Here is a 26051-nt window from a genome sequence, read left to right on the forward strand (position 1 = left end):
GAGAATAGTTAAATGCTGAAAATAGGAGGTGATGCGTTTTTGTACAGTTTGTCTTGAATATAATTTAATTAATTGTAACTTGATGAACCCCAAGCTTTAATGATGGCGGTGTTTAACAGGAGGCAAAATCTCTGATGCTTATAATCTGGTAGCAGCCAGCTCTGCCACAAGACTGCCTGGGGAGTTTAGAGTGACACACTGCACCAGTGGCGGAGCGGGACCCAGCACCAGGTCCTTTGGTCCTTGTTTTAGCTCTCTGTAGGAGCGTTCCTGTGAAGATCTGAGGATGTTCCTTTGGGCTGGGCTGGACAGGGTCAGGGCAGGAGCAGAGGAACTTGCCAGCTCGCACATTCCTGGGCACTCTGCCGGGGGACCCTGGCCTGTGGCAGGCCCCTTCACTGCACTCAGCACTTACTCAATCACTGCTTACACCCATGTCCTGACTACGACATACCTTGAGCCAGGCTACCTCCACTGCAGAACACAGCAGTGCTGTGTTTTCTTGCCTTTGGACTATTTTCGGGCTCCCAACAGTTTGAGGCCCAGGCCCCCTCCCCCGCTCCAGTCCCTGAGGGGATTTGCATGTGAATGAGCCAGGCTCTGAAGTTCCAGTAGGCTCGGGGTGGGGAGTCTTTCACAAGCCCCAGAGAGTGAATCCTTCCTGGCCCTCCTGCCCAGCCCCAATTCCCAGACTCTCCCGCCTACCCCCTCTCAACCCTGCTCCCCCTGGGACAGTGGGCACTGCCAGTTTCCCACCTGCGGGATGTCCTGCTTCCCAGGCCCTTGGAGACCGCTCCCTGCCAGCCCTCTTTTTCTCCCCAGGCTCCTGCTGCCAGGAGACCATCCCCTTCTCTGTCCAGAGCCCTTCTTGCAAAAGGGCAATCCTTCCCTGGAGCAGTAAGAGTCTTGGACTCTGAGGACCCGCCAGCCATGGCTCAGCCCGCCCCCCCCCCCCACTATTAATGGTGTCTGGCATTTGCATGGATACAATACCTTCTTACGGGCTCACCCAGCTCTTTTAGGAGCTTTGTACTTCCATGAACACAGAAGTAAGAATGCTGTACTGGGATTATCGAACACATGTCTGCCGTTATCAGTCCATGTGGCTTTGAACAGATTACTTCACCTCTCTGAGCCTCACTTTCCCCATCTAAGAAAGAAAAGAGATAAACTCAGCAGCCTTTCATAGCCTATCTATCTCTGACCTCCTGTGGTTCTCTGATTCCAGTTACTAGACCAGGGTTGGAAGTCAGGACATCAGGATTTTGTCAGGTCTGCTACTCCTAGGCTGTGTTCCCATGGGGACTCATGTCATCTCTCTGGGCTCAGAATCACAATGTCTGCCTGAAGCGCATTTGTTGCAGGACAGATATCAGAAGCAAATATAATAAAGAAAGTAAAAATACCTGTCAGCTAGAAAGTTCCACACAGAGGAGGGAAATAACTACTAGTAGTGCTATTATTATTATTATTATTATTATTATTATTACCTTCCCGCCAAATATCTTGGCTGAAACCCAAGCATCAACCTCCAGTCCCTCTCAGATGAGGCCAGCTTGAGTCTTAGATCCACCAGCTGTGCTATTTTACCTCCATGGCTTTCAAGAGCTTCCAGAATGCAATACACAAAACGCACTCATGCGGACACACACCTCCTTTTTTCCCCTAGTCCCAGGCTCTTGTCTGGAATCCAGTACCTGTAATTTGCTCCTTTTCATGATTTTTAACTGAAATCTGGGCAAGTATGTAAAGTAGTAGATTGGGCTGTCAGCCCTGGCCTCGTCCCTGGAGGTGATAGACTTACTAACAGGATGACTTCAGGGGCACAGAGCACACTCTTGGAAGTCAGAAGTCCTAGCCCAGGGCTGCAAGTGAATGGCTGACCTAAATTCACACATCTAGAGCAATCCTTTGGTTTTTGTTTTTGTTTTTAATATAATTTATTGTCAAATTGGCTAACATACAGTGTGTAAAGTGTGCTGTTGGTTTTGGGGGTAGATTCCCATGATTCATTGCTTATATACAACACCCAGTGCTCATCCCAACAAGTGCCCTCCTCAATGCCCATCACCATTTTCCCCTCTCCCCACCACCCCATCAACCCTCAATTTGGTCTCTGTATTTAAGAGTTTCTTATGGTTTGCCTCTCACCCTCTCTGTTCGTAACTACTTTTCCCTTCTTCCCTTCCCCCATGGAATAGAGCAATCTCTTGAAACACAGGGAAGTGATGAGATTCCTAGATTTATATCCTTTGTGGGATGAAGGCTTTTAGAGACCCCTCATATTCCTCTGTGAAATCAGTAGAATATCCTCTGTCACTCACCTCCCGGGATTTCCAGGAGGAGCCTTGAGCGCAGAGGGCCAAAGGAACCTAAGACAGATGCCACCTGCCAAATGAAGTGGCTGGGGCTGTGAGGGGTCTCAAAGCTCCCCTCCCACTCCATCTGCCTGGGCTCTGGGGTCCTCACAGGAAAAGAAGTCTGTGCTGATGGCTTCAGTGAAATCGGGAAGGAAGGTGTGGAAACTGGACACCAGAGGGAATCCAGGGACCGTTCCAGTCTCTCCTTCTTCTTCAAGCAATGAAATTACCCATGCCCACCTGGTGGGGGGTGCAGAAGAGGGTCCTCTCAGATGAATGGATCTCAGCAGTCTTGTTCTTCTTACTGATGTTCTGAGTACTGACTAGGTTCCAGGTACCCTTCTAAGTGTTTTACACATATCGACTCAGGTCATGTTCACAACAGGCCTGTGATATTAATACTATTGCTGTCACCATTTCACAGATGAGAAAACCTGTATACAGAGTGTCTCCATTTCCCAGGGCCGCCATCACAAAGTACCATAGACTACGTGGCTTATAACAGGAATGTATTGTCTCACAGCTCTGGGAGCTTCAAGTCTGAAATCAGAGTATTAGTAAGGCCATGCTTCCTCCGAAGGCTCTAGGGAAGAATCCTTCCTTGCTCTTTCTAGCTTTTTGGTGGTTGTTTGCAACCCCTGGCATTCCCTGGTATGTGGCATGTCTTCAATCTCGGCCACTGCCTTCATACTTGGCTCTATGTGTGTCTCTAAGAAAAAATGTCCCTCTTATAAGGATACCAATCTTTTAGTTAAGGGTCAACCCTAAGCCAGTATGATTACATCTGCAAAGACCTACTTCCAGATAAGGTCAAATAAAATCCAAGATTTGAGACTTGAATATATCTTATGAGGAGCGGGGAGGACACAATTGACCTACAACACAGAGAGTTTAAATGATTTTCCCAGTATTTAATAACTGGTGGAGACTCATGTACGACTCATACAAAGATGAAGTCCCATATGTTCTAGTGTCAGTAAGCAATTACATTAAAAAAAAAAAAAACACAGAAAAATTTGGGTGGTACCTGGGTGGCTGAATTGGTTAAGCGTCCAACTCTTGATTTCGGCTCAGGTCATGATCTCACGGTCATGGGATTGAGCCCCAGGTCCAGCTCTGCACTGACAGTGCAGAACCTGCTGGGGATTCTCTGGGCTAGAGAAGGAGAGAGAGAGCTGACTCTCTCTCTCTCTCTCTCAAAATGAATTAATAAACACTTCATGAATATATACATATATTTATATACACACACAGAGAAATTTAAAATTTCAAAATAATTCACAATTCAACTCACTTTCTTAAGAAACCAAACCAAAGCAGAGATACTTTCACTGCAGTCTTAAATGCCCAATTCCTCCCCCACCTTGTTTTCTCTCTCTCTCAATCTCCCTCTCTCCCTTCTATTTTATCCCTCAGTCTTCATGAACTCCACACCAAATAACCCTTCTGTCTCCCTCCTCCATCCACTTACACACCATCCACTGACTTCCCCTTGGATTTCATGATCACAAATACCATTTTCTGAAGAGAGACCCTCCTCGCCATGTACTGTCATATGTGAATTTTAGTTATTCTGAGTTTCTTGATTGTTTTATCAGAATTCTATGTCTTACCATATTATTTTTGTGGAATTAAAGCAAAGATCCTTATCTCTTTTTCAGCTCTGTTGGGACCCAAGGGCTAGAAGAAAAGGTTAGGAGGTGACAGAGTGATGAAGAGTTACCATACCAGAGACTCAGATGGTTATGAGAGACGGAGGGATTGCAAACCAACCCTGAACTTTCAGGAAGTAGCTGTGGGCCCAGGTTTCTTTTTAAAATACTTTTAAAGTATAGAAACAGAGAAAAAAGAAAAATTACCTGTAGTTCAACTAGCCATTGTTAACAGGTTGTTCTAATTCTTTCTCCTTTTTGTTTTCAATGCATATCTTCAACTTATGCATTGTTATAATTACACCATGTATATGTTTAATGTGCTTAATATAACCTACTAAGAAAATTTCCAGATCATTGCAAATTCTCCACTAATGTGATAATTTATGCCTAATATTTACTAAATTAAGGCTCATTTAACTGATTCCCCTAGAATTGGATATTTATCTTTTTTTTTAGTTTTCTATTGTTATACATGACTGCTATAAAAAATCTTTGTTCACAGAAGTTTTTGCCACACTTAGGATATCTTCCTCTAAGTTTTATTCCCAGATATAAAGCCAAATGAAACTTTATAAGTCAAGGATAATCCAAACAGCCTGATCTGTCTTGGAAGGTAGTGAGTTTCTTATGTTTGCAACTGATCTCAAAAAGGTGACATTATTTTTTTATAAAGGTGTGGTAGGGAGATAAGAAGTGAGGCCAACTGGCTTCCAAGTCCCCAAGAAACCATGTGACTATAATTCTCCAAGTATCAGTTCATAAATGTCACTCTTTTCCTTTGTGCCAAATTGCTTCCTACTCCCTTAGTGTATCTATTCCTGTGCAACAAATCACTCTAAAACTTAGTGGCTAAAACAATATCCATTTTACTTGATCAGATCCTGTGGTCAGAACTCTGGGCTAGCCTCACAGCATGGTCTTTTGCTGGATTTGCCTGACGTCATTTGAGTAGCTCTAGTCATTTAGAGGCTTAATTAGAGCTGAAAGGTCCAAGATGACCTCACTCACCTATCTGGCCACTGGTGGTAGTGGTCAGCTGACTGGTCTAGAAACCACAATTGGGACAATTCATCTCTGGCCTGTGTCACCTTTGCTTCTCCAGTAGGCATGACAGGGCTTCCTCCTGTGGAGGCCTCTGGGCAAATAGTCCACATGGGAAAGACTACAAGGCCCTCTGATGCCTCAGAGAGCCACAGGGCCCCTTGGAAGTGGCACACCAGCTTCACATATCACATGCCTTTTGTCAAAGCAAGTCACAAGGCTTGCCCACTGAAGACCTACTTCTTCCAGAAGTTCCTTGCCATATACAGCTAGAAATACATACTGACACTTTCACCATTGTCTAGAGATGTCTTTAGCAGATCCACAAGTGCACTGTGTACATTTTTCTGTCTTCTACATTGCCACGGGAAGGCTGTACCAAATGTTTCACCACTATGTGACTCACATTGTCTTTGTCAAGCCTCCTGTGGCAGTTTTCCCACTGCTTTTCTAGCCTCTACTTGCTAGCCAATCCCAAAACCCAAGCCAAGGGTCCTGTTTGTTACAGCACTGTGCTTCTGATGCTGGTACCTGTATCAGCCAGAGTTCAGTGAGGAAAGCAGAGGGAGCAATCGCTCCGTGAGCCATGAGACATAAGAGCTCTTTTGGGCAATAGAAATCACAAGACTATACGAGAAGCTGGGGAAGTGAAAGCAGGACTGGGGAGCTGGAGAACCATGGTCACTAATCAGTGCTCCTGAAAACATGGTTGCAGATGTTGGCATCTGCAGGAGAATGTGAGCATCCAAGACTATCTAGGAAGCCAAAGTGAGGCTGTGAAGTGGGGCACATGGGAAGAGGTCTGTGAGAAGCTGTTGACTCTGAGCAGCCAGCACCTCTGTGGACCCACCTGCAAGCATCTGGTGGTAGGTCTGGGCTACTGTTGGTCATCAAAGCCAATAGTTGGAAGGAAGTGCTGAATGCAGAGTGGAGGAGAGTGAGAGCAATTTGGAACCCATTGGGCACATCTACATCTGTCCATCTCTGTAGATGATCACAAAATAGCCTTCAGAGAGTAAGGACTATTGTGTTCTAAACTCACACAAGCTTCTTTTTTGGTCCACTCTACCCTGAAGCTACACAGAAAAGGAGATTCTAGGGAATATAGTTCTCAGATTAACTAAATTGACAGCAGAATAATCCAGCACACTTCCTGAATATCTGCCTAAATTAACTCTGAAAAGCTCTTCAAAGGCCTGGGCAGAGACAATGTCAGAGAGGCTCCAAAATGTCGCTCAGGAGCAATGACAAGCAAAGCCTTGAGGCCTTTGGGTCTGTAGGACAGCCTTTGTTGGTTTACCTCAAGACTTAAAGGGGCAGGAGATTATTGTCTAGGAAATCTGGATGCTGCAGTTAGGGGTCTGAAGCCGCCACTTGCTGGGTAATGACATGGTCTGATTCATTTAAATTATCTTGGCTTCAAGGTTTTCATCTATAAAATGAGAACAATCACTCCTGAGCTGTCTTCTCCATACATTGCTCTCCTCAGAGAGCCATCGATGTATCTGTTAAACTCCGATGAGATGACTTTATAGGCATGTGGAGAGCAGTCATAGCTATCCTCCCACAGAAACTGGGCCAGCCTGACTGCTGGCCTGACTTGGCTGGTTTGCCAAGGTTTGTACTGTTTCTCCTAAGTTGAAAATTCATAGAAAACAGACCCTGGCTTCTCTTCCTTCAATCTCTCTTCCCAGCTCCCTATCCTCAACACTACCCCTTTCCTATGGCAGGTGGTGATGGGAAAGGAGAGATGGTTGAGACTCTGAATACCCCCAGGACTTCTCTATTCTATCAGCCTAGAAGCTCTTCCTGCTTGCCCCAACTCTACCTACTATTTCTACCTCGCTAATTCCTATTCATCTTTCTGGTCTCAGTTCAAAGAACATTCTCGTCTTCCTAAATGTTTTATGATTCCCCCCAGCTGGATGGAATTATGTTCCTTCTTTAAACCCCTGGGGCTTCCTATCTTTCCTTGCTATAACTATGCCCTGACAATTCCCGTACATATACGCATTTGAGTACTTATCTTACTCTCCTACTAAATTTCACATTCCCAGAGACAGGGGACTTGCTCATTAAGTTCATGCAACAAATAAGTAATTTTTTGCATCCTCCACATTATAGTCCAGACAGAATTTGGTATATAAATATTTTTTGAATTGAGTTGAAAGAAAACAAATTGAGGACATGCATCCATGTGTTGGTGCCCTAAATAACAATAGACTGTCAGGATATGGTTGCCATAATAAGAAATAGAAAAATGAAGAGTCTGTGATCCCCAGTCAGATGGTTCTCTATTATTATGAATTTTGTGTCTTCCTTTGATAAGCTACTTCCCTCCATCATGTTAATATGATGACCCTAGAAATGGGACAGTCTGAACAGAAGCCAGGGCTCGATCTTTTGCTTGTACTCAGAGGTAAATGATCTTTGTAGAATTTTACAATTCGTAGCAGGAGCTGCAAATATTAACCAAGGTCAGTAGCCCCTCTGTTTAGGTTATGGCTGGAGCTGTCACTGAGCCACATCCTCTCTGGGAGACAGTACATGCACCCAAGATAAAGTTTCAAGAGGCCCTTGAGCCAGAAAAGTTGTTTGGCAAAGTGACTATGTCTTTTGTCATGTACTTTCTGGGCTGGTGGGTTCCTTTCTCCAGGGTCAGAATAGTTCCAAAAGCAGAAGTGCTAACAGGAAATGCTTATGGTTATCTGTCTACTCCTGAGCAAGTCATCGGCCCTCTCTGGACCTCAGGTTCCTATAGAAGGAAGGGGATTGAAGTAATTCTTAAAGGTTTTTTCTCTCCCAGCTCTGATATTGTAGGACTCTATTCTGAGCTGCAGGTTGAATTCCCAGGCTTCCAAGGCCTTCTCTCCCCTGCTCTTAAAGATATAGATGGCTGAGATTTTCCCATGGGCCTCAGCCAGACATGCTTACCTGTTGTCTGGAATAGCGTGGCTCTGCACATGATGACTGTTTATCTGCCATCATGAAAATGTCCTTTATCCTGGAAATTACAAGGAACTTTCTTATTACAGACCTTCATCATGTCTCCCTATGATCCAAGTTATCCCTGGTGGGTTTCCCTTGAAAGTGTCCATGCTCCAGACATAGAGAACCCAAGAGACTTTGGGAATTCCAAAGTACTGGCAAGAAACTGCTGAGTCTGGACGTGTTAATGCTCAAGTCATGACTATTCATTAAGTGACTGACTTTGTATTGCATGATTATAGACCACAAACAAGTTCAAGGTCATCAAATTCTTCAGCAGAAAGCAATTGGTGTATTGAAAGTTCTGCTCACCATCCTCTAGTTGGCCTGATGTATGGATATGATGACTTTTTAGAACACTAGCATGTCAGAATTAGAAGAGAGCTTATAGCTTAGCTAATTCACCCCTGTTTTATCAGGTGGATAACTGAGAGAGGAGGCAGAAGATGATGGTTTATGGTAGAGTCAGAAATAGAGCTCAGGACCTTTAACTGCCAGGTCAGTATATCTTAATATTATCAATATTAGAACTCAGAGTTAGAGGTTAACAAGACAATGCACTCCAGTTCATGCCTTTCCTAGGCCTTCACTCTGGTTTCTATGTTACAACGTATTTCAGTTACTAAAGTGATTTTAAAAAGACACAAAAGGAAGCAATACATAAAGGAGACCTAAGAATTGCAAAGGCATACTCCAGGGATGTTCAAAGCAGGGCATGCAGCATTAAACAACTCAATATCCCCAAGATGATTGACATTCATAATAATGTCCTTGGATCACGAAGAAAGGGTTAGCATGTTTCACCTAAAAAAGCAGGGATTTATATAAAGCACTTTAAAAAGCATTACACTAATAATAATAATAAATAATATGGTTATTATTATTAATAATAGGTAAAACTTCAGCTATCTGGAAAACTCAGGTAACTGAAATAACAAACCAGCCCTGGTGGTCAAGGAAGTGACGGTGCAGATAGGTACATTCTACAGTAATAAGGCTGGTGTGAGTTTGGCCAGTATCTGCAGAGAAGAGGAATAAACAGCAAAGCCATGATCTCATCTTCTGTTTACACTTCAATTCCCAAAGTTAGTGATTAATCGTCCTTGTGTTTTGTTGCCAAGGCAAATTGTTTTTCTTTAAAACTCCCACTTATCTTAAATAAATAAATCATTAGTTTCAAAACAGAAGTGTCAAATGTCAAGATACTTCTGACATACTAAGCTAATGAACAAAACAATGAATGCATTAGAGGCTACTAGAGATAGGCAGAGCCTTGGAGAACTTTAATGACTTCGGAAGCCATCAGAATCATTCTTGGTAAGAGATTTTCTCACACATCTTGGCTAAAATGTCAGTCTAGAGGTTGCAAAACACAAATACGACCTCAAAAGAGGCTAGTGTACATGGTAGAGCGGGAGGTAGCACAAGTATGCATAGTCAAATACATACACCAACCAGCTACCGTACTGCACTTCCCAGCCAAACTCACAGAAAATCCGTTTTAGGCACCCAAATTAGGATCACCACTTGGGTCTCTGAATTTACACAGGGCCTCTGGCTCTTCCAAGGAAGGGAATTCTTTTAGCCAATAGGTAATTTTTACATCTGAGTCTTAACACAAACACAAATGTTTCACGGTTGCTTCCAGTCATTTCTGAATTATTAAGACTACCTACTAAGTATAGTTCTAATTATATAATTTCCCGGTTCAAAAGTGTCCAATGTCTTTCCTTTACTCAGAATTAAGAGTCACGTAGTGTTCTTATGGTGTTCCAAGTCAGTCACAAATCTCATTTCAACCTATCCTACAATTTTATATTGCCCACAGACTCCCTGGCTTCTTGTTCTCAGAGCCTTACACGTCAGTTCTTGATAACAAACATTTGTTGGGTCACTAAAAACGCATCTGTGAAGGAAACAAAGTCTCGCTCTCCTACAGTTTCCATTCTGATGGGATCTTTCATCTCCTTCTGAGTGCCAGTGTGTTCCCAGTGCCCGCCTTCCTGTTAAAGCACTTGTCACACTGTATAACAGCTCTGCCTGTGTTTTCATCGGTCTGAATACTAGCTCCCCATGCGCAGCTCTCACGCTTCGCTCAGCGGCAGGCACACACTGAATGCTCAATGAATGACTTGCAGTTAGTTTCTCTTCTTTGGGAATGTGGTCAGTTTCTGTTGCATATGGAATCCATCTGTGAGGTTATCTAACTCTGAGTCTAATATTAGGTTATTTTCAACAGATAAGCCATTTTTTTGTGGATAGGATGACAAATGTCAAGCTACTTCAGATGGATCTAAACAAAGGAATGGAGCAGTGACTCTACAGCCACATGTACTTAACCTGCACTGTGTCTTTTCTTAAGTCCCAGAGTCCTGAATCCCCTGTCTCCAGGTTTCCCAAGCCGCCTGATCGACTCATGGGCATCCACTCCCACTCTTCTTTTAGAGACCAGCAGAGAAGCTAATTTGGAAGCTACTCATCTTGTTCCCTTCCTCTTTGATCCCAAAGGTAGAAACCGAAGACCAGGTGCTGGCAACCTTCTGTGGCAGGGAGACCACAGACACAGAGCAGACCCCCGGCCAGGAAGTCGTGTTCTCCCCCGGCTCCTTCATGTCCATCACATTCCGGTCCGATTTCTCCAATGAGGAGCGATTCACGGGTTTTGATGCCCACTACATGGCTGTAGGTAAGTTGGAGAAATGGGTGGCTCACCCCAGGTCCCCCCTTCTCTCTAAAGATTAAAAGTACCTTATGCTCGCTTCTTCACAATGAACACCTATATACTCACCATAGAGATTCTGCCATTAATGTCTTTCTGTATTTGCTCTATCACATATCTTTCCATCTATCCATCCTCTATCTAGCCATCAATCCATTCTTTTTGATGAATTTCAAAGTAAGTTGCAGACAGACAGGGGTATGCTTTTTCCTAAATACTTCCCCATACACATCATTTTGCTAATGTTCAATATCTATTCACAATTTTCTTTCTTTTAATATAAAATTTACATTCAATGAAATGTATAAGCCTTCAGTACACTTGTTGAGTTTTGAAAATTTTTATGCTGTATGGAACCCAAACCCCTAACAAGATGTTGAACTTTACTGTTAACCCAGAAAAGTCCCTTATGCTTCTTCTCAACCACAGTCTGGTCCCATCTCCCTTAGAGGTAACAACTGTTCCAATTTTTTTTCCCACTATAGATGAGTTTTGCCTCTTCTTAAACTTCATATAAATGAACATACACAAAATATATTTTGGAAGTGAGGATTCTTTTTCTCAGCATAAAATTCTTGAGTTTCAATCATGTTGTAATGCATCAGTAACTTGCTCCTTTCCTGGCAAAGTAAATTTTCACTATATGAATATAATACCATCTGTTTATCCATTCTTCCAATCACAGACACCTGCACTCTATCCATTTTTTGGCTTCACTAATAAAGTTTCTATGAACTCTTGCACAACTGCTTTTGTAAACATATGTTTTCACTTCTATTGGGTAAATATCTAGGAACAGAATTGTCTGGTCATAGGGCAGGTATATATTTAGTTTTATAAAAAATTATCAGACATTTTCCAAAAGTTTTTGCACCATTTTATATTTCTTCACCAATGTACAAGAGTTTGATGTCAATTTTTAATTTTCTTTTTTTCATGTAGTTTATTATCAAGTTAGTTTCCATATAACACCCAGTACTCTTCCCCACAAGTGCCCTCCTCCATGACTATCACCCCCCTTCCCTTTTCCCCCTCCCCTTTGAGCCCTCAGTTCGTTTTCAGTATTCAACAGTTGGGTATATAGTGATACCTCATTATGATTCTGATTTACATTTCCCTGGTGACTAGTGATGTTTAGCATCTTTTATGAGCTTGTTGGCACATTCCTTTATCTTTTAGGGGAAATGTATGATCAATTTTTTTAAATGTTTATTTATTTGTTTCGAGAGAGAAAGGGTGTACAAGTGGTATAGGGGCAGAGAGAGAGAGGAAAGAGAGAATCCTAAGCAGGCTTCCAAGCTGACAGTCCAATATGGAGCTTGATCTCATAATCATGAGTTCATGACCTGAGCTGAAATCAAGGGTTGGACACTTAACTGACTGAGCAACCCAGGTGCCCTTTTATGATCAAATTTTTAAATTGGCTTGAGAACATGCATTTCTTTAATGTTTACATGTCTGCTGCCCAGAGAAGTAGGACATAGAGAGAGGGGGGCTGTGTGGACTAGAAATAAAGAGTGGATTCTGGAGCCACCCCGCCTGTGTGTGAATTCTTCACCACCTATCATCTCTGTGACTTGAAGGAAGTTCTTTAAAGGCCCCAAATGTCTGTTTCATCATCTGTGGAATGGGGATGGTAAGAGTTCTACTTGCTATTATCACAACTGTTAGAAGGCAGTGGCCCCCATAAAAGTCAGCTTGCCTGGCCTTGAACCTGGCTTTCTATGGTCTTGGGTAAGTCGCCTCCCTTCTCCGAGTTCTAGTTTCCTCATTTGTAAATGGAGACAATGGCTCCTTTTGGGCTTTATGTGACGCTAACACAGGGAGTAACCCATACTAGAGCCTCTATAAATGTTGGCTTCATCATCATGCATGGGTTGACTGATTGAGAGTCTATACCTGCCCTGCAGATGTAGACGAGTGCACCGAGCGGGAGGACGAGGAGCTGTCCTGTGACCACTACTGCCATAACTACATCGGTGGCTACTACTGCTCCTGCCGGTTTGGCTACCTCCTCCACACAGACAACAGAACCTGCAGAGGTGGGCCCCAAGGATGACTCCATTATATCACCATTTTGTGCCATGTTTCTCAGTAAGATTAGGGGAGGCTCAGAGGAGGGATAGATATGGAGTAGAAACAAGCAAAAATGAAACCAGAGAGCTCTGCCTCAGATACCACACTCATGAAGGTGCTGAAATGCCCACCAGCCAAGAGGTCTGCATTCACGTTCTCAAATGACCACATTTGTGAAGGCTCTAGACCATCTTTCTTCCTGAATGGCAGGAGCTTCTGCTCTCCTACTGTAGGTAACTGGCCTGGCCAAGTTATGGGAAAAGCTGGGTTTCCCTGTCCTTTCTTTCACAGCCATGTGCCTGGCCTCACCCAGTAGTTCCTTTTCTTCTTCACTCCCACGGCCTCACAAGCTCCTCTGTGAGCAAGAGAACCTCAGTCCAAAGAAAAAATGAGGAAGGAGAGAGGCAAAGACAGAGACAGTGAGAAAATGCTGCATTAGTTCTATCTCTGCTTTCATGTCTTATCGACATGCCCACCCCTCTGTCACCTCCAAGCAGGACAAGGATGGAGAAATAAGACTTCAGCCACTTTCCATGAGGGCCTCCTTGACTAGTGGGGTTATCAGCACAAAAGCAAATGGTGGGCTCAGCACAACTGACCTAAGTCTGCACGGCTTACTGAGAAGACATGTCCCAGAGATGGTGGCCCTTGGCAGAGTGGGAAGAAGGAAAAAGAAAGTGCTCCAGGCAGAGAGAACAAATGTTCAGAGGCCTGATAGAACTTGACATGTTTGGGGCATTGCCAGCAGATTAGTATGGTTGTGGGTAAGGATCTGTGTTTTAGGAGTGTCACTTGGAAGCTAAATGGGGGATCATCAGAGGAGAGCAAGACTGGAAACAGGCCTTCTTTTCCATCCTCCTATAAAATCTTCTGAATAAAATCCTCATATGATCCATCAATATAAAGCAGGCACATACAGCAGTTTTCTTGAAGAGGGCTATATTTTCCTTGGTTTTCTTTTAGTAGGTATTTATTATCTACTACATACTAAGACCAGTGGGGGCTAAGAATGAGCAAGGTTTCTCAATCTTTGTTTTCATTTTCTCCTCTGTTTCCAGAAGTCTTTTGAAATATTATCTTCCTAATTTCCCCTACCCATGAAACTTCAATACTACAGATAATACTGTATATATGTTTATACACTGTATGCCCATGTGTGAGTAACCCCACACAAAAAAAATCAGCCCCCATGGGAGCAATGTCACTGCCCAGAGAGTGCTTGGGGAAAGCAATGAAAAGAGATGGGAATTCAAGCAGCCTCATCCTAGTCATGCTTTGCAGCTCACCGCTATAGTACTTCAGGTTAGCCAGGCCTCCTCTCAGAGCCATAATTTTCTCATTTTCAAATGAGCAGAATAAGCAAGGGCTTAGAAAGGATTGACATCTCAGATCTAGGATGGGTCAGCCCAAGGACAAAGGTTTAGTGGTAAATAAAGGGTGTTGGCAGGGCTAAGCCATGCCCAGGATCCCAGGACACTGGGTCTTTGGTTGCAGCTACATTGGTGAACATAGCAGAATCCCTGAGCTCAGGGAACTTACAGTCTTAGTGGGGCAAGAAAATCCACCAACAAATATATTGCATAATGTCAAGCACTGATCAGAAGCATGAGGAGAAACAGAACAGGATCAGGGGCCAGAGAGTGAGGGTATGTATGAATCCTGTGTCGGAGGAGGGGTGAGGAAAGGCTTTGAACAGAGACCTAATGGAGTTCTGGGCTAAGGGGAGACCAAGGCAAAGCATGTTTAGAGGTTTCCCCCTACCACTCTATCTCAAAACCTTTCCTTCTAAGACCCTTTATGCCCCTCACTAATATCAGAAAAGCTGATGAGAAGGCTTATAACACTCACCGCCTCTGAATCTTGACTGAAAATTCCTAGACGTGGGGCCTTGGATAAATCACTTCTCCCTGAACTTCAGTTTACCCACCCATAAAATGGGGATAATGATTCCTCCCCATTGCCTCTCAGGACCAGCAGGAATGCCATACAGTGACAAATAAGAAAGAGATTGCTGTGGCCATGGTTGTGGTGTGCCACTTTGCTCTGGTATGTTTCCCACAGTGGAGTGCAGTGACAACCTCTTTACCCAGAGGACTGGCGTGATCACCAGCCCTGACTTTCCCAATCCTTATCCTAAGAGCTCGGAGTGTTTCTACACGATAGAGCTAGAGGAGGGTTTCATGGTCAGCCTCCAGTTTGAAGACATTTTCGACATTGAGGATCATCCTGAGGTGCCCTGCCCCTATGACTACATCAAGGTAAGCCTACAATGGACATTTGCCCTGGCTGTGCTGGGAAATCTTGGATGAATTGGGAAAATTGGTATTTTTGGTCCTCTAGTTTCTCCCAGGGTAGAAGACCAAGCAGCTTGCTTCCCAAAAATTACTTAAAATAGTATCTGCTGGCTTCATTAGATCCAGCCTAGGAGTCTTCCCTGATCCAACACTAGCTCCTTAGCCACCTGTAAAATCCCTTTTGCCATGTCACATGATATCACCGTGAAGTAATACCAGAGGTAAAGGTCATGAGGACCATCTTAGAATTCTGCCTACCACCATACAGCATCCCAGGAGCTATGCTGTAAACCTTCTCCAGGCATTTAACCTCATGGAGCTTCACTTTTTCACCCATTCACAATAAGATGACAAGATGGATATATCACCCAAGATTGTGGAAGTCACCAGATGAAGGCTCAGAAGTCCTGGTCCTTGGAGATAGAAGAAAACAGAGTTAGAGGCACAGGAAGGACCCAAATCTTGTAGTCAGGAAATCTAGATCAGCCAATAGTGCCTACTTCCTTCTCTCCATCCCCATGGACTCCATCCCAGGCAAAACCCCGTTATCGCCTGGTCCATGGCAAGGCTTCTAGTTATTTTTTCTTGCTTCCGTCTTGCCCTACACAGTCTGTTCTCCATGGTATCAAGACTGATCTTTATAAAAACCATATTAGATCAGGATTGCTCTTGGAAGTAAATATAAATTCCTCAATACAATGTGGTGTTTACCTGCCTTTCCAACCTGATGCTATGCCACTTTTTTTCCAGCCACTTTGGCCTCCTTCCTGTTCTTAATGCTCTTTCCCACCTTTGGCCTTGACCTTTACATATACTGCTTTCTCTGCCTGAAAAGTATTCTTCCCTCTTCCTCAAGTGACAATCTTCTATTCATTCTCCATATCTCAAATCCAATGTCACCTCTTCAAAGAAGCCTTCCCTGACTACCTATCTAAAGTTCTGTCTACAAATAAATAAATAAACAACATTTTAATCTATTATGTAAATAATGAATTATATAAGGTTACATAGATTTTACCACATACATTATGAATATATAGCATATATTTGTATTATATATACATATATCATCCTGCTTATCCTTTATAATTATTTTGCTTATTATTTATTGTTAGCCCCCCCTCCCCTCCACCCTTGACTAGGCTGCAGATTCTTTGAGAACAGAGGCCTTTTTTATCCTATGCACCTAGACAGGGCTCTATCCCTTTCTGAGCCATAGTATATTCATCTTTGAGCAGAGGACTATTAGCCTGCCTTGTCCACTTCCAAGTCCATTGTAATATGTAAATGAGAGAGAGGAAATGGAACCGTTTGGTGGGTGGTAATGGCCACTAAAAGCATGAGTGAATACTATGGGTTCACATGGAAGCTTCCAGAAAACCAGGGTTCAGTATACAGATGGTCCTAGCAACTGCCACCACTGCTCAGATGTGACCCTTTTTCTCTATCTTGCCCCTCACAGATTAAAGCTGGTCCAAAAGTTCTGGGGCCCTTCTGTGGAGAGACAGCCCCAGGACCCATCAATACCCAAAGCCACAGTGTCCAGATCCTGTTCCGCAGTGACAACTCGGGCGAGAACCGGGGCTGGAGGCTCTCGTACAGGGCGACAGGTAATTCAGCCTCTCCCCCGATGGGTCACACTTAGTTACCATGCTCAGCCCTCATGGGACAGTGGCTGAAGGGATGAGGGTTGAGGGGATGCAGGCCTGGGACTTCTCTGGGGATGTGGCAGGACCCCCAGCTCTGCTACAAAGGAGCATGGGGCCAGGTACATTCTCTCTCCTGACTCAATTTCCCATCCGTAAAATGGGAGCAAGGGCAACAATAATGGTAGGATTCAACTAGACATAGTTTTCAAATTTGCTACGCTGCAGAATCACATAAAGAGATTTAAAAAGCAATAACAACAATGAAAAAACAAACCAAAAAAACCATTATTTCCTGTACTCTAACTTTCACACTGATTCATTGGGCCTGAGAGAACCCTCCTAGCTCAGCCCTCTCCAAGTCTCGGGCAGGAATTTGAGTGTGGACCTATAACTCAAAATGTTTCCTCTTGGTCGTTTGCCTCCTGTGGCCCCCAGACTGGCAGCATCCACGGGCCTCACTCCCTAGTAACCTAAGGCAGCCAGTCCTGGCCCAAAGCCTGATAAAGCCATGTGCCCCAGGGGTCTGCAGTAAGCTAAGGAAAAAGAGGGTACTGGATGTGGCTGATCCACCTCATAGATCTGATATCCTGGTCTTGCCTGCGTTATCACATTGATGCCTGGTTCTGAGGAGGGGAATGGAGAGTGTATTAATAGAAAGTTGGTCCAGGAAAACATGTCAGAGATGGACCCAGGCCTGGGAATCCTGTCCAATTTAGGCTTTGGAAGAGCGGACTCAGAAGCATATGGTTAGGGTCTGTAACACTCTGAAGAATGGTCTTAGGGAAAAAGAGCAATTTAAGTCATCCTGAGCTGCCCAAGAGAACAAACTCTGGCCAAGGAGTGCAAATTACAAGGATATAAATTTCAATTGAATAGGAAAACACTGTTGCTTTAATCGGAAGAGTCCAGTAGGAAAGGTACAGGTTTGGGAAGTATTAACTCCCTGTCACTGTAGGAATGCAAATAGATGTCTACCATGAAAGATGTTGTAAAGGAAGCCTTGGACAAGGGTTCCACTCAATGACATTTAATATCCTTCCCATCCTGTGTTGTGATGAACTCATTTGACTAACCACCTCATTTTACAGATGAGAAAATAGAGGTCCAAGTTGGAAAGTGACCTGCTGAAGGTTACAGAATAAGTCTTTAGAGCCTAGTAGATATAGACCCCAACACCTAGTTCTGTGGTTCTCTCCTGCACCATATCTTGCATTCTAGGGGCTGGCTGCCTGCTACCGACTTTTGCTTGTTTTCTCACCCGCTGCCCTCTCATTGCTCCCCACCAGGGAATGAGTGCCCAGACCTACAGCCTCCTGTCCATGGAAAAATCGAGCCCTTGCAAGCCAAATATTCCTTCAAAGACCAAGTGCTCATCAGCTGTGACACAGGCTACAAAGTGCTAAAGGTACAGGGTCCTGCTGGGGGAGGAAGGACCACCAAGCCAGAGAAAGCTCCTGTGCCTCCCAGGGCAGATGGGCTTCCAGAGATTGTCATGGGCCCTCCATGGTATTTACTAACTTCCAGCATGTTCCAAAACTTCCAGCCCTCTGAAAATCCAAAGCATGCATCCCAGACTCTCACTTCCAGAAATGGCACAAAAGTCATTTATCAGAGCTTGGGGCAGGTGTGAATTTCAAAAACAAATCAAGATCCATTCAGCCCTATAATCGGGACAAACCACCTCAACGAAGTTCATCATTCAGGCTGACTGGGGGAAACTGAGATAGGAAGAAGAGATTTTCGAGGTGGCACATTGCTCACTTTCCTAGGAATCTCCCGGCTAACTTAAAAAAAGAAAAAAAAACCCTCTAGGCCTCAATGGAGATGAATTAAAGCCGAATCTCTGGGACCAGGCCAGCGATTGGTTTTTCTGTTATGTTACCCAGGTGAGTCCAGCTGTGAGCCAAGCTAGAGACGCTCTCAAGGAACGAGTCTCCACGTGGGGTACCCACCGCAGCATCACATCACTTGTTAGAAATGCAAACTGCAGTCTTCAGGCCAGACTCACTGAATCAGAAACTCTGGGGGTGGGGCCAAGCAGTCTGTGCAAAAGCCTTTAGGGATAATGATGCTTACTCATATTTGAGAGACACTGCTCTGGAAAGAGAGTCAAGGGCACAGGTTTCCCCTCCTGGACAGTTACCCAAGTCCTTCCTTACACACAGCCCTTGCCCCTTTCCACAGTAGGAATGGGGACTGTGAATTCAGAGTCTCTCTCTTCCATATTGTCAAGCTTGCCCTTGGAAGCCAGTGGTTGGAAAATCTCAGTCAGGGACAACCAGTATGTAACTTGAGCTGGTTGTACTAGGAAGCAACCACCAGACCTACCCTTTCTCCTTCTTGCCACATCTTCTTCCTGTTTCTTCCTAGGATAATGTGGAGATGGACACATTCCAGATTGAATGTCTGAAGGATGGGACATGGAGTAACAGGATTCCCACCTGTAAAAGTAAGAGAACAAAATTGGTCTATCATAAGGATAATGACCTTCCAAGCAATGGTGGGTTCCAACCAGAGACCACACAAGGGTTAAAACCTGACAGATGTGCTCAAAGAGGGGTGGGGCCAGGAATTCAGCAGACTCATGAGGGCTGGACCAAAAGGGTATTTTTTCTTTAGGCAATACAACGTCAGGATTCCAAAACTTCTTGTTGGTCCCAGGTTACTTCCTAAATACAAATTTTATCTCTGCTTGCAGGCAAGTTGCCAAACTTGCTAAAGAAGTAGCTTGGCCCCAGGTTTGAAACTCGCTCTGGCAATTACTAATGTAGGAAACTATTTTAGCACCAGTGCCCAGAGCCAAATGACCTTGCCAGTCTCTATGTGGTCATCAGCCATACCCACTAAGGTTTCTGGAACAGCTCATGATTTAAGACCTGTCAGGAAAGGCTGTAAGATCAGCAGACCTGTATGAAGCAGGGGCAGAGCTCTGTACTGGCTCTTGAGACCCTGAGTTTTTATGTTGACTCTGCTCCTAACCCACCATGTGATCATGGACAAGCTCCTTCACCTAAATGTGCACTAAAAAGGTGAACTAGCTTTCATATTCTAGAATATATTGGAGTATTTCTCAAATAATGTAGTTCATATAAATCACCTAGTACACATTGTGAAAGTATAGATTACCAGCCCCCACCCTGTCCCCTACCCAGGTAGCTCCAATTCCAGACTTGTAAAGACAACAGTTTTAGGAAACTCATTATGGCAGCACTGAAGAAGGGAGGTGTGCTGGTGGGAGGGTGGGAAGGGAAGAAAGGGAAGAAGCAAGGGGAAGGTTGGCTTTAGCAGGGAGAGGTGAGAAGGCAAGAGTTAGGGTTGGCCCTGCCCACTCCCATTTCATGGCTTCATATGAATGGTAGGTCGAGTGGTATCCCTCTTCCCTTCTCCTAAATGGCTCAAATTCTCTAGGCAGGCAGATCCGCTCTCAAAGCCCCAGAGCGGACAATGTCAGTAGGAACTCTCTTGAGGTAAATCCCAGGTAGAATTTTAGAGAATATGCTTGCTTTTCAAATTTTTCTTTTTTATATGACAATGTGGCTGGAGTCGGAGCCTGGCATGAGAAAAGGGAGGCATTGTATGGCTTCAACAAGCTGCATGTCTATAGGGAGTAGAGAATTCAGATAGAAAAGAAAAGGTCCAGAAATTGAGGCACTAAAATGCCAGCAGACACATCCACCACCTCCTCCAACACATGGCTCACATGTAGTGCTGGGACTAAGTACTGTGTGGATACTGTGCAAGGCAGAGCAAGGGTGCATTGTGAAGGAAAAAGAAAAAGAGAATGTGGTATGTAGAAGACAGGATGTTTTTAAAGTTAAGAAGTTCTAGATCAAATCCAGACTTGATTGTCTAGTTGAGTGTCCCTAAGCAATTTACTTAGACTTCCAGCCACAGTTTCTTACACTTTCGATTCTTCTAAGGGCCAATTGGCCTAATGTACATACTGTGCATGTGGAGCACCAGGAATAAGTGAAAGCTCATAAAATCTTACCTCTTGCATCCCCACCCCCCACATCCAAACTCCTCACTAGGCAGAGGGTTGGTTTCTCTCATTCATGTTTTTGGAAGGTAGAAAAGTTTAATAATAATTTTCCCCCAACGAAGCATGCACACTTTTACTGAAACAGAAGTGATGATAGAGTACTACACTACTGTATTTGATGGTCCTATTTTACATGAATTACACTAGTATATAAAAGAATGGCCATCGTTTTGTACTAAAGAAAAGAGGATTTTTTTTTCTCCTGAATATGGCCTGGTTCTCCCAACATAGCCCAGATTAGGATTATTAGAATCCCCATTCAGGCATACCTGGCACCTCTACTCATGCACTGAATAGGTTTTCACTGAACATCTCTCTTTCACAGGCATATGTCAGGTCCTAGGGGACGTACAAAGATGAACAGAACTGAGAAATTTCAAGTCCCTAGGGATTATGGGGAAAGAGCTTGGGAACAGACAGGGAGTGTGCATGTGTAGTGAAGAAACTTGCACGGGAATGGTGGGTTGTGGTCCTGACCCCGCCTCCCCGTGGCCATGGCCACCCAAGACAAGTACTGCTCCACCCTGACTGCCATATGTCAAATGAAGGTTCAAACCAGATGAAAACCAAGCTCGCTCCAGGGGCAAAATGCTGTCATCCTCGCAAGCCAGGATTTATGATCGTGCAAATTCTCAGAATGGTACAAATTCCACAATCCCAAACTGTCATCCACACTGGCTGTGCCTAAACTGCATTCTTAATCAATCTGGTGGAGTGATTTCTGTATTTCCTGCATGAACTGTTTCTGCTTTGCTTGCTAATTTTTCTCTTTCTCTTCTTTCCCTCTCTCTCTCCCCTCTCTTCCTCTCTCTGCTTTGTTTCTCTGCACCTCCTGACCCCTCTTTGATCTTCACCATGGTGGCAGAAACCGAAATGGATGAGGAGAATGAACTCGGGTCAGAGCAAGAGACAGAGTGAATGACGGGACCCCCGGAGTGCAGACATCCAGGAATGGACCACTCCCAAGACCCTGGGGCCCCAGAGCTACTCCACCCCTCCCCACCCGCCAACGCTCCATTTCCAATTTCTGTGCGGATTAGTGTGGATGCTGAACAAGGCAACATAGTGTCAAGCAGTTGAAACTGCTTTGTGAAGGAGAATATCTCCCTCCTGGAGGGCTCACCCATCATTCAAACATTACTCTGGAAAATAATGGAAAGACAAAGGGGATTTTTTGAGCACCTCCAGGAGAACTGTACTCTTCTCAAAGGAAAAATGACTTTGGGCCCAGAGACACAAGATGTCATACCCAGCCACACAGCCCTAGGCTGACCAGGTCCAAGTGAGCCTTGGTCCCTCATCCACTCCACACTTCAAGTTGAAATAGGCCAGAAGGCCTGTGACTTTATGACTTTAATATTTTTATCTGTTGCTACTTTCTTACCACGAGTAGGTGTGAAACTACCAATAACTCATAGAGCATAGGTTTTTAGGAAATCTAGACATATTCTCATCCACAGAAGTTTCTCTTCCACCTATATCTAACATGGGACTGAAAGCCTATCATCATCATCATTAGTAGTATTCTTACCTCTGGGCCGGGGCTTACAAATTTTGCATTTCTGAAAATTCCCTGATTAAAGTTTCAAAAGATAGGTGTCACACGTGAGGGGAGCAGTCCTCAGCTCTTGTGCCATGGGCCATCAATGGGTCACAAAAAAGGGCTCAGTTAGAGGCAGCAGGAGTCTCTGCTTCAGCCTGAACAAAATTAGAATAGATGCATATGAGAAACCCTCCATTACTATGACCAGTCTACGTGATAATTAAATGAGCTTTTGATGAGGGCAGAATCCTGCACCAGTCGCCAATGGCAGGCCCAGAGACTGCAGTGCCAGCCTAAGGCAGGGGTGCCCCTGAGAGCAGAGACGAGGTGGGCAGTCAAGACAGGCATCAGTTAAATCAATATGTTTAAGCCCACAATGTGTAATGGATATTGTACTCAGTGTGATAGAGAGCACATCCTAGTCTAGGCAGAAGATCTGATATGGACCCAAATGATTGTAACACCGGGCAACTTAAGATGCACGCCAGAGAAAGATGAATAGAGGCCTTAGCAAGGGGAAATGGGGAAGCAGTCCTCTCCAACTAGAAGACAGAGAAAGGGCTTTCAAGGAGAAGTAGTGTTTGATCAAGGCCTCAAGGGTGGCCAGAGCATGGACTGCATGGTTTCCCATGTGGGGAAACCAGGCGGGTGACCAGCACAGTGAAGGGTGTGATGCTGGAGCACAAGTGCCCTGAGGGCGGGCACCAAGAGAGTGCCAGCGGGAGCCCATGGTGCATCATTCTCCAAGAAGCCCCAGATTGTGGCAAAGCACACTCAGGACGGCAGGTCAAGAAAAATGTGTCTGAAGGAAAATAAATAATAGTCAGAGGTGACAGCAGAGACAGAGTGGGTCTGGTGCATTCCATCCCAGGGAATGATGAGAAAGAGAGTCCAAGGGAACAGACAAAGGATTTTAAAGTGGGGAAGTACCTAGAGGGAGTGTTAGAGAAAGGATGAGACCCCTTCTAAAGCAAAGAAGGTAGACTAGCTGAGGAAGGAGGCTCTGGGTTCTGGGCATCTTAGATTGCACCCAGCAGGGCTCAAGGTCCCTGGGAAAAGGAAGTTGTCTCCAGGTACCAGAGAGACATGACTCTTCACCTGCCACTATAGACTTGGGAGAAGAAGCATGCCTTCCCCCCTCAGCATACCCAAGCTGAAGTGATTCTCTATTATATACTATTTATCACCTCGATCTGCCTACAGGGCCAGCAAAGTTGCTCCTCTGGAGCAATGTGAAAGCAGATACTCAGGAAATATCTCCCCACCATTGCTGGCCAAGTAACAGGCTCTCAATAGGTGGAACTTCTAGCCTTGTTCAAGCCCAACCCTGCAATTCCTTCCCCTGGAACTAGATATTAGGTCCAGAGGATACTTTAGGCAAAATGAACCAAAGTTCAGAGACACAAGAGTAATACCAAGATCCAGGCACCAGTAAATGGTATTTCCTAAAAAAGGAAGACAGATCTGCTTTGAGACTCAGCAGGAAAACACATTTAAAACTGTTTTATAGTTCTAAATAATAGGTGTTATCACCTCTAGTGACCCTAGTGCTTACCTTCATCATACAGAGTAGAACAATGTCTCTACTTTTGGGTTATCAAAATGAATGGGAATGATTTGTCCAGGGAGACCAGGGGTCAAGACAAAACTGGTTTAGCCAGTTTTCTTGGCTAAATCTCTATGTTTTAAATTAGGTAATTCTTTACTAGATCAAAATGATAAATTTAGGGTTCTAAACTTAAAAATCACAACTTCTGGGTAACATCTCAAGGCAAAATTGCCCTCTCTCAGGTGAGATTCTGGAATTTCTGCCCTGTGGAATGCTATTCTCTGAAATGATCAAAGATTAATAGCTAATGTCTATCATTACCCAGCTAATACTGACTTTAAGCCATTTTTACCAGAACACAGATTCTTAAGAATTGTTCATTGGTTTTCTTAAAAGAACACTGAATCCAAAATCAGGTCTGGTTTTCTGATTGTATCTCTCTGTATGACCTTCGGGCAATCAAGTCTCCTCTCTGGGCTCATCTGTAAAGTAGATATATTCTGGATTGTCCATGTTCGAGTTCCTTACCAACTGCAAAGCTCTTTGATTTTTCTGTGATTCTTCAACTCTGGCATAGGCTGTTAGCCCTAAAATGAAGATGCCCTTAGAAATGAGCACCACCCCCTTGAGGAGGCCCCTGAAGTGACCCTGAAAAATTGGGTCCTCAGCCCATGACTTGGCTTCTGACAGCCTTGTACTAGACTCTGTGCTGGCAGCCCCCTAAGACCACCTGTGAGGAGCAGGCATCCTATAGTGAGGCCCAACATCCAGCCCCCAACAATTGGAGAACATAAGCAGGTGAACAGTTCAAACTTAATCTATGCGGGCCCACCTCCCACCTTCTGTGGCCAAGATGCTCACAGAAAGCCAGCAGGGTGGGGCTGTGTGTTCATGCAGGAGCTGCTTTCTTTCTGATTGTTTTTGGTTTTTTATGCCGAGCACCAGTGTGAGCACATTAACTGCTCTTGCTCAGCTTGTGATCAGGTCTGGAAGAACTGAAGATTCCTTGGTTCGTGTCAGCCAGAGTTTCTTCACTGAGCTACAGGCTTCGTGCTTGGGCAGGAGAGAGTAGGAGGATTGCACAATAGATCTGGAAGTCAAAGAAAGGACTATGTGGGGAAGAGACTTGGGTCTGCATATCTCAGCAGCCCTGCCCCTGCCCTGGAGTTGACATGAAGCCAGGTGAGTTGGCCACACAGTAGTGCCACAGTAGATGGGAGAGACCCCAAAGCAGAGCCATTCATGACTACAAAGGCCCTGTATAAGCTCAAGGGTACCATTCTCATAGACCAGAATGTTGCTCTCTGCAATTGTGTGCAGTACATAACCTGCACATCTGCATGAGACAGACCCATCATATGGCCCCAAGGGAAGAACACAGGGCAATTAAGGGGTGCAACTCTCTTCTCTCAGTTGCAGACTGTGGAGCCCCAGCAGAGCTGAAACATGGGCAAATCACCTTCTCTACCAGGAACAAGCTTACCACATACAAATCTGAGATCCGATACTCCTGCCAGCAGCCCTACTACAAGATGCTCCACAATATCACAGGTGAGCCCTCCATGCTAAACCAGCCCATTCCCACCTCATACCATTTGGGTCTCAGGGTTGGGCTGGGGGGTGAGACAGCCGGTCTACTGGCCGAAGTTTGGGAGGAGTTGGAAGGAGAAACACCTGGGGGCATGCCTCACCTCTCCCTGCCTCAGGCTGACATCCCAGAAGTTAGGTCACATGGCACCCCAAAACCCTCACATGCACACTCAGAGCCCCCAGCAGAGAAGGAACCTTCAGGGAGATGGCAAAGCCAGTCAGTTCTGCCTCTGCCACAGACTGGTACTAGAAAATTCGCTAAGCTTCCAACTCCTCACTTTTCAAAAATGGAACTCGCGGAGCTAATGTAAGACTCAGATGAGATGGTGGACACGACTTGGTTTATTAATGAATTTATTAAGTGAGGAAAGGAGGGCAGACAACTGTGCCACAGGAACTGACAGAGTGAAGACCTGCTGACTGAGGAGTAGGAAGTACCCGCCAGGGGCTGGGCTGGATCAGGGGGAGGGAGCAGCCCCAGACAGACAAGAGTCAGATTGTACAGAGCTTTGGACTATATGCTGAAGAGCATGCTGTTCATTTGT

General features: G+C 44.6%; 1 protein-coding gene across 3 annotated transcripts in view; it reads left to right on the forward strand.

Moving 5' to 3' along the window:
- The window catches only part of MASP1 (mannan binding lectin serine peptidase 1), a 59860-nt gene that overhangs the window by 15138 nt on the left and 18671 nt on the right, over positions 1 to 26051 (forward strand). For 2 of the 3 annotated variants that reach the window (XM_029939657.1, XM_029939656.1), the window contains exons 3-9: positions 10553 to 10730; positions 12674 to 12805; positions 14901 to 15097; positions 16596 to 16743; positions 18069 to 18187; positions 19153 to 19231; positions 25330 to 25467. In XM_029939657.1, the coding sequence (XP_029795517.1) occupies positions 10553 to 10730; positions 12674 to 12805; positions 14901 to 15097; positions 16596 to 16743; positions 18069 to 18187; positions 19153 to 19231; positions 25330 to 25467 (991 nt within the window). Of the gene's footprint in view, positions 1 to 10552; positions 10731 to 12673; positions 12806 to 14900; positions 15098 to 16595; positions 16744 to 18068; positions 18188 to 19152; positions 19232 to 21689; positions 22432 to 25329; positions 25468 to 26051 lie in introns of those variants that run through there. The other variant, XM_029939658.1, reaches the window with a different exon arrangement.

The sequence above is a fragment of the Suricata suricatta genome, chromosome 5 (assembly GCF_006229205.1).
Source record: "Suricata suricatta isolate VVHF042 chromosome 5, meerkat_22Aug2017_6uvM2_HiC, whole genome shotgun sequence".
Lineage (NCBI taxonomy): Eukaryota > Metazoa > Chordata > Mammalia > Carnivora > Herpestidae > Suricata > Suricata suricatta.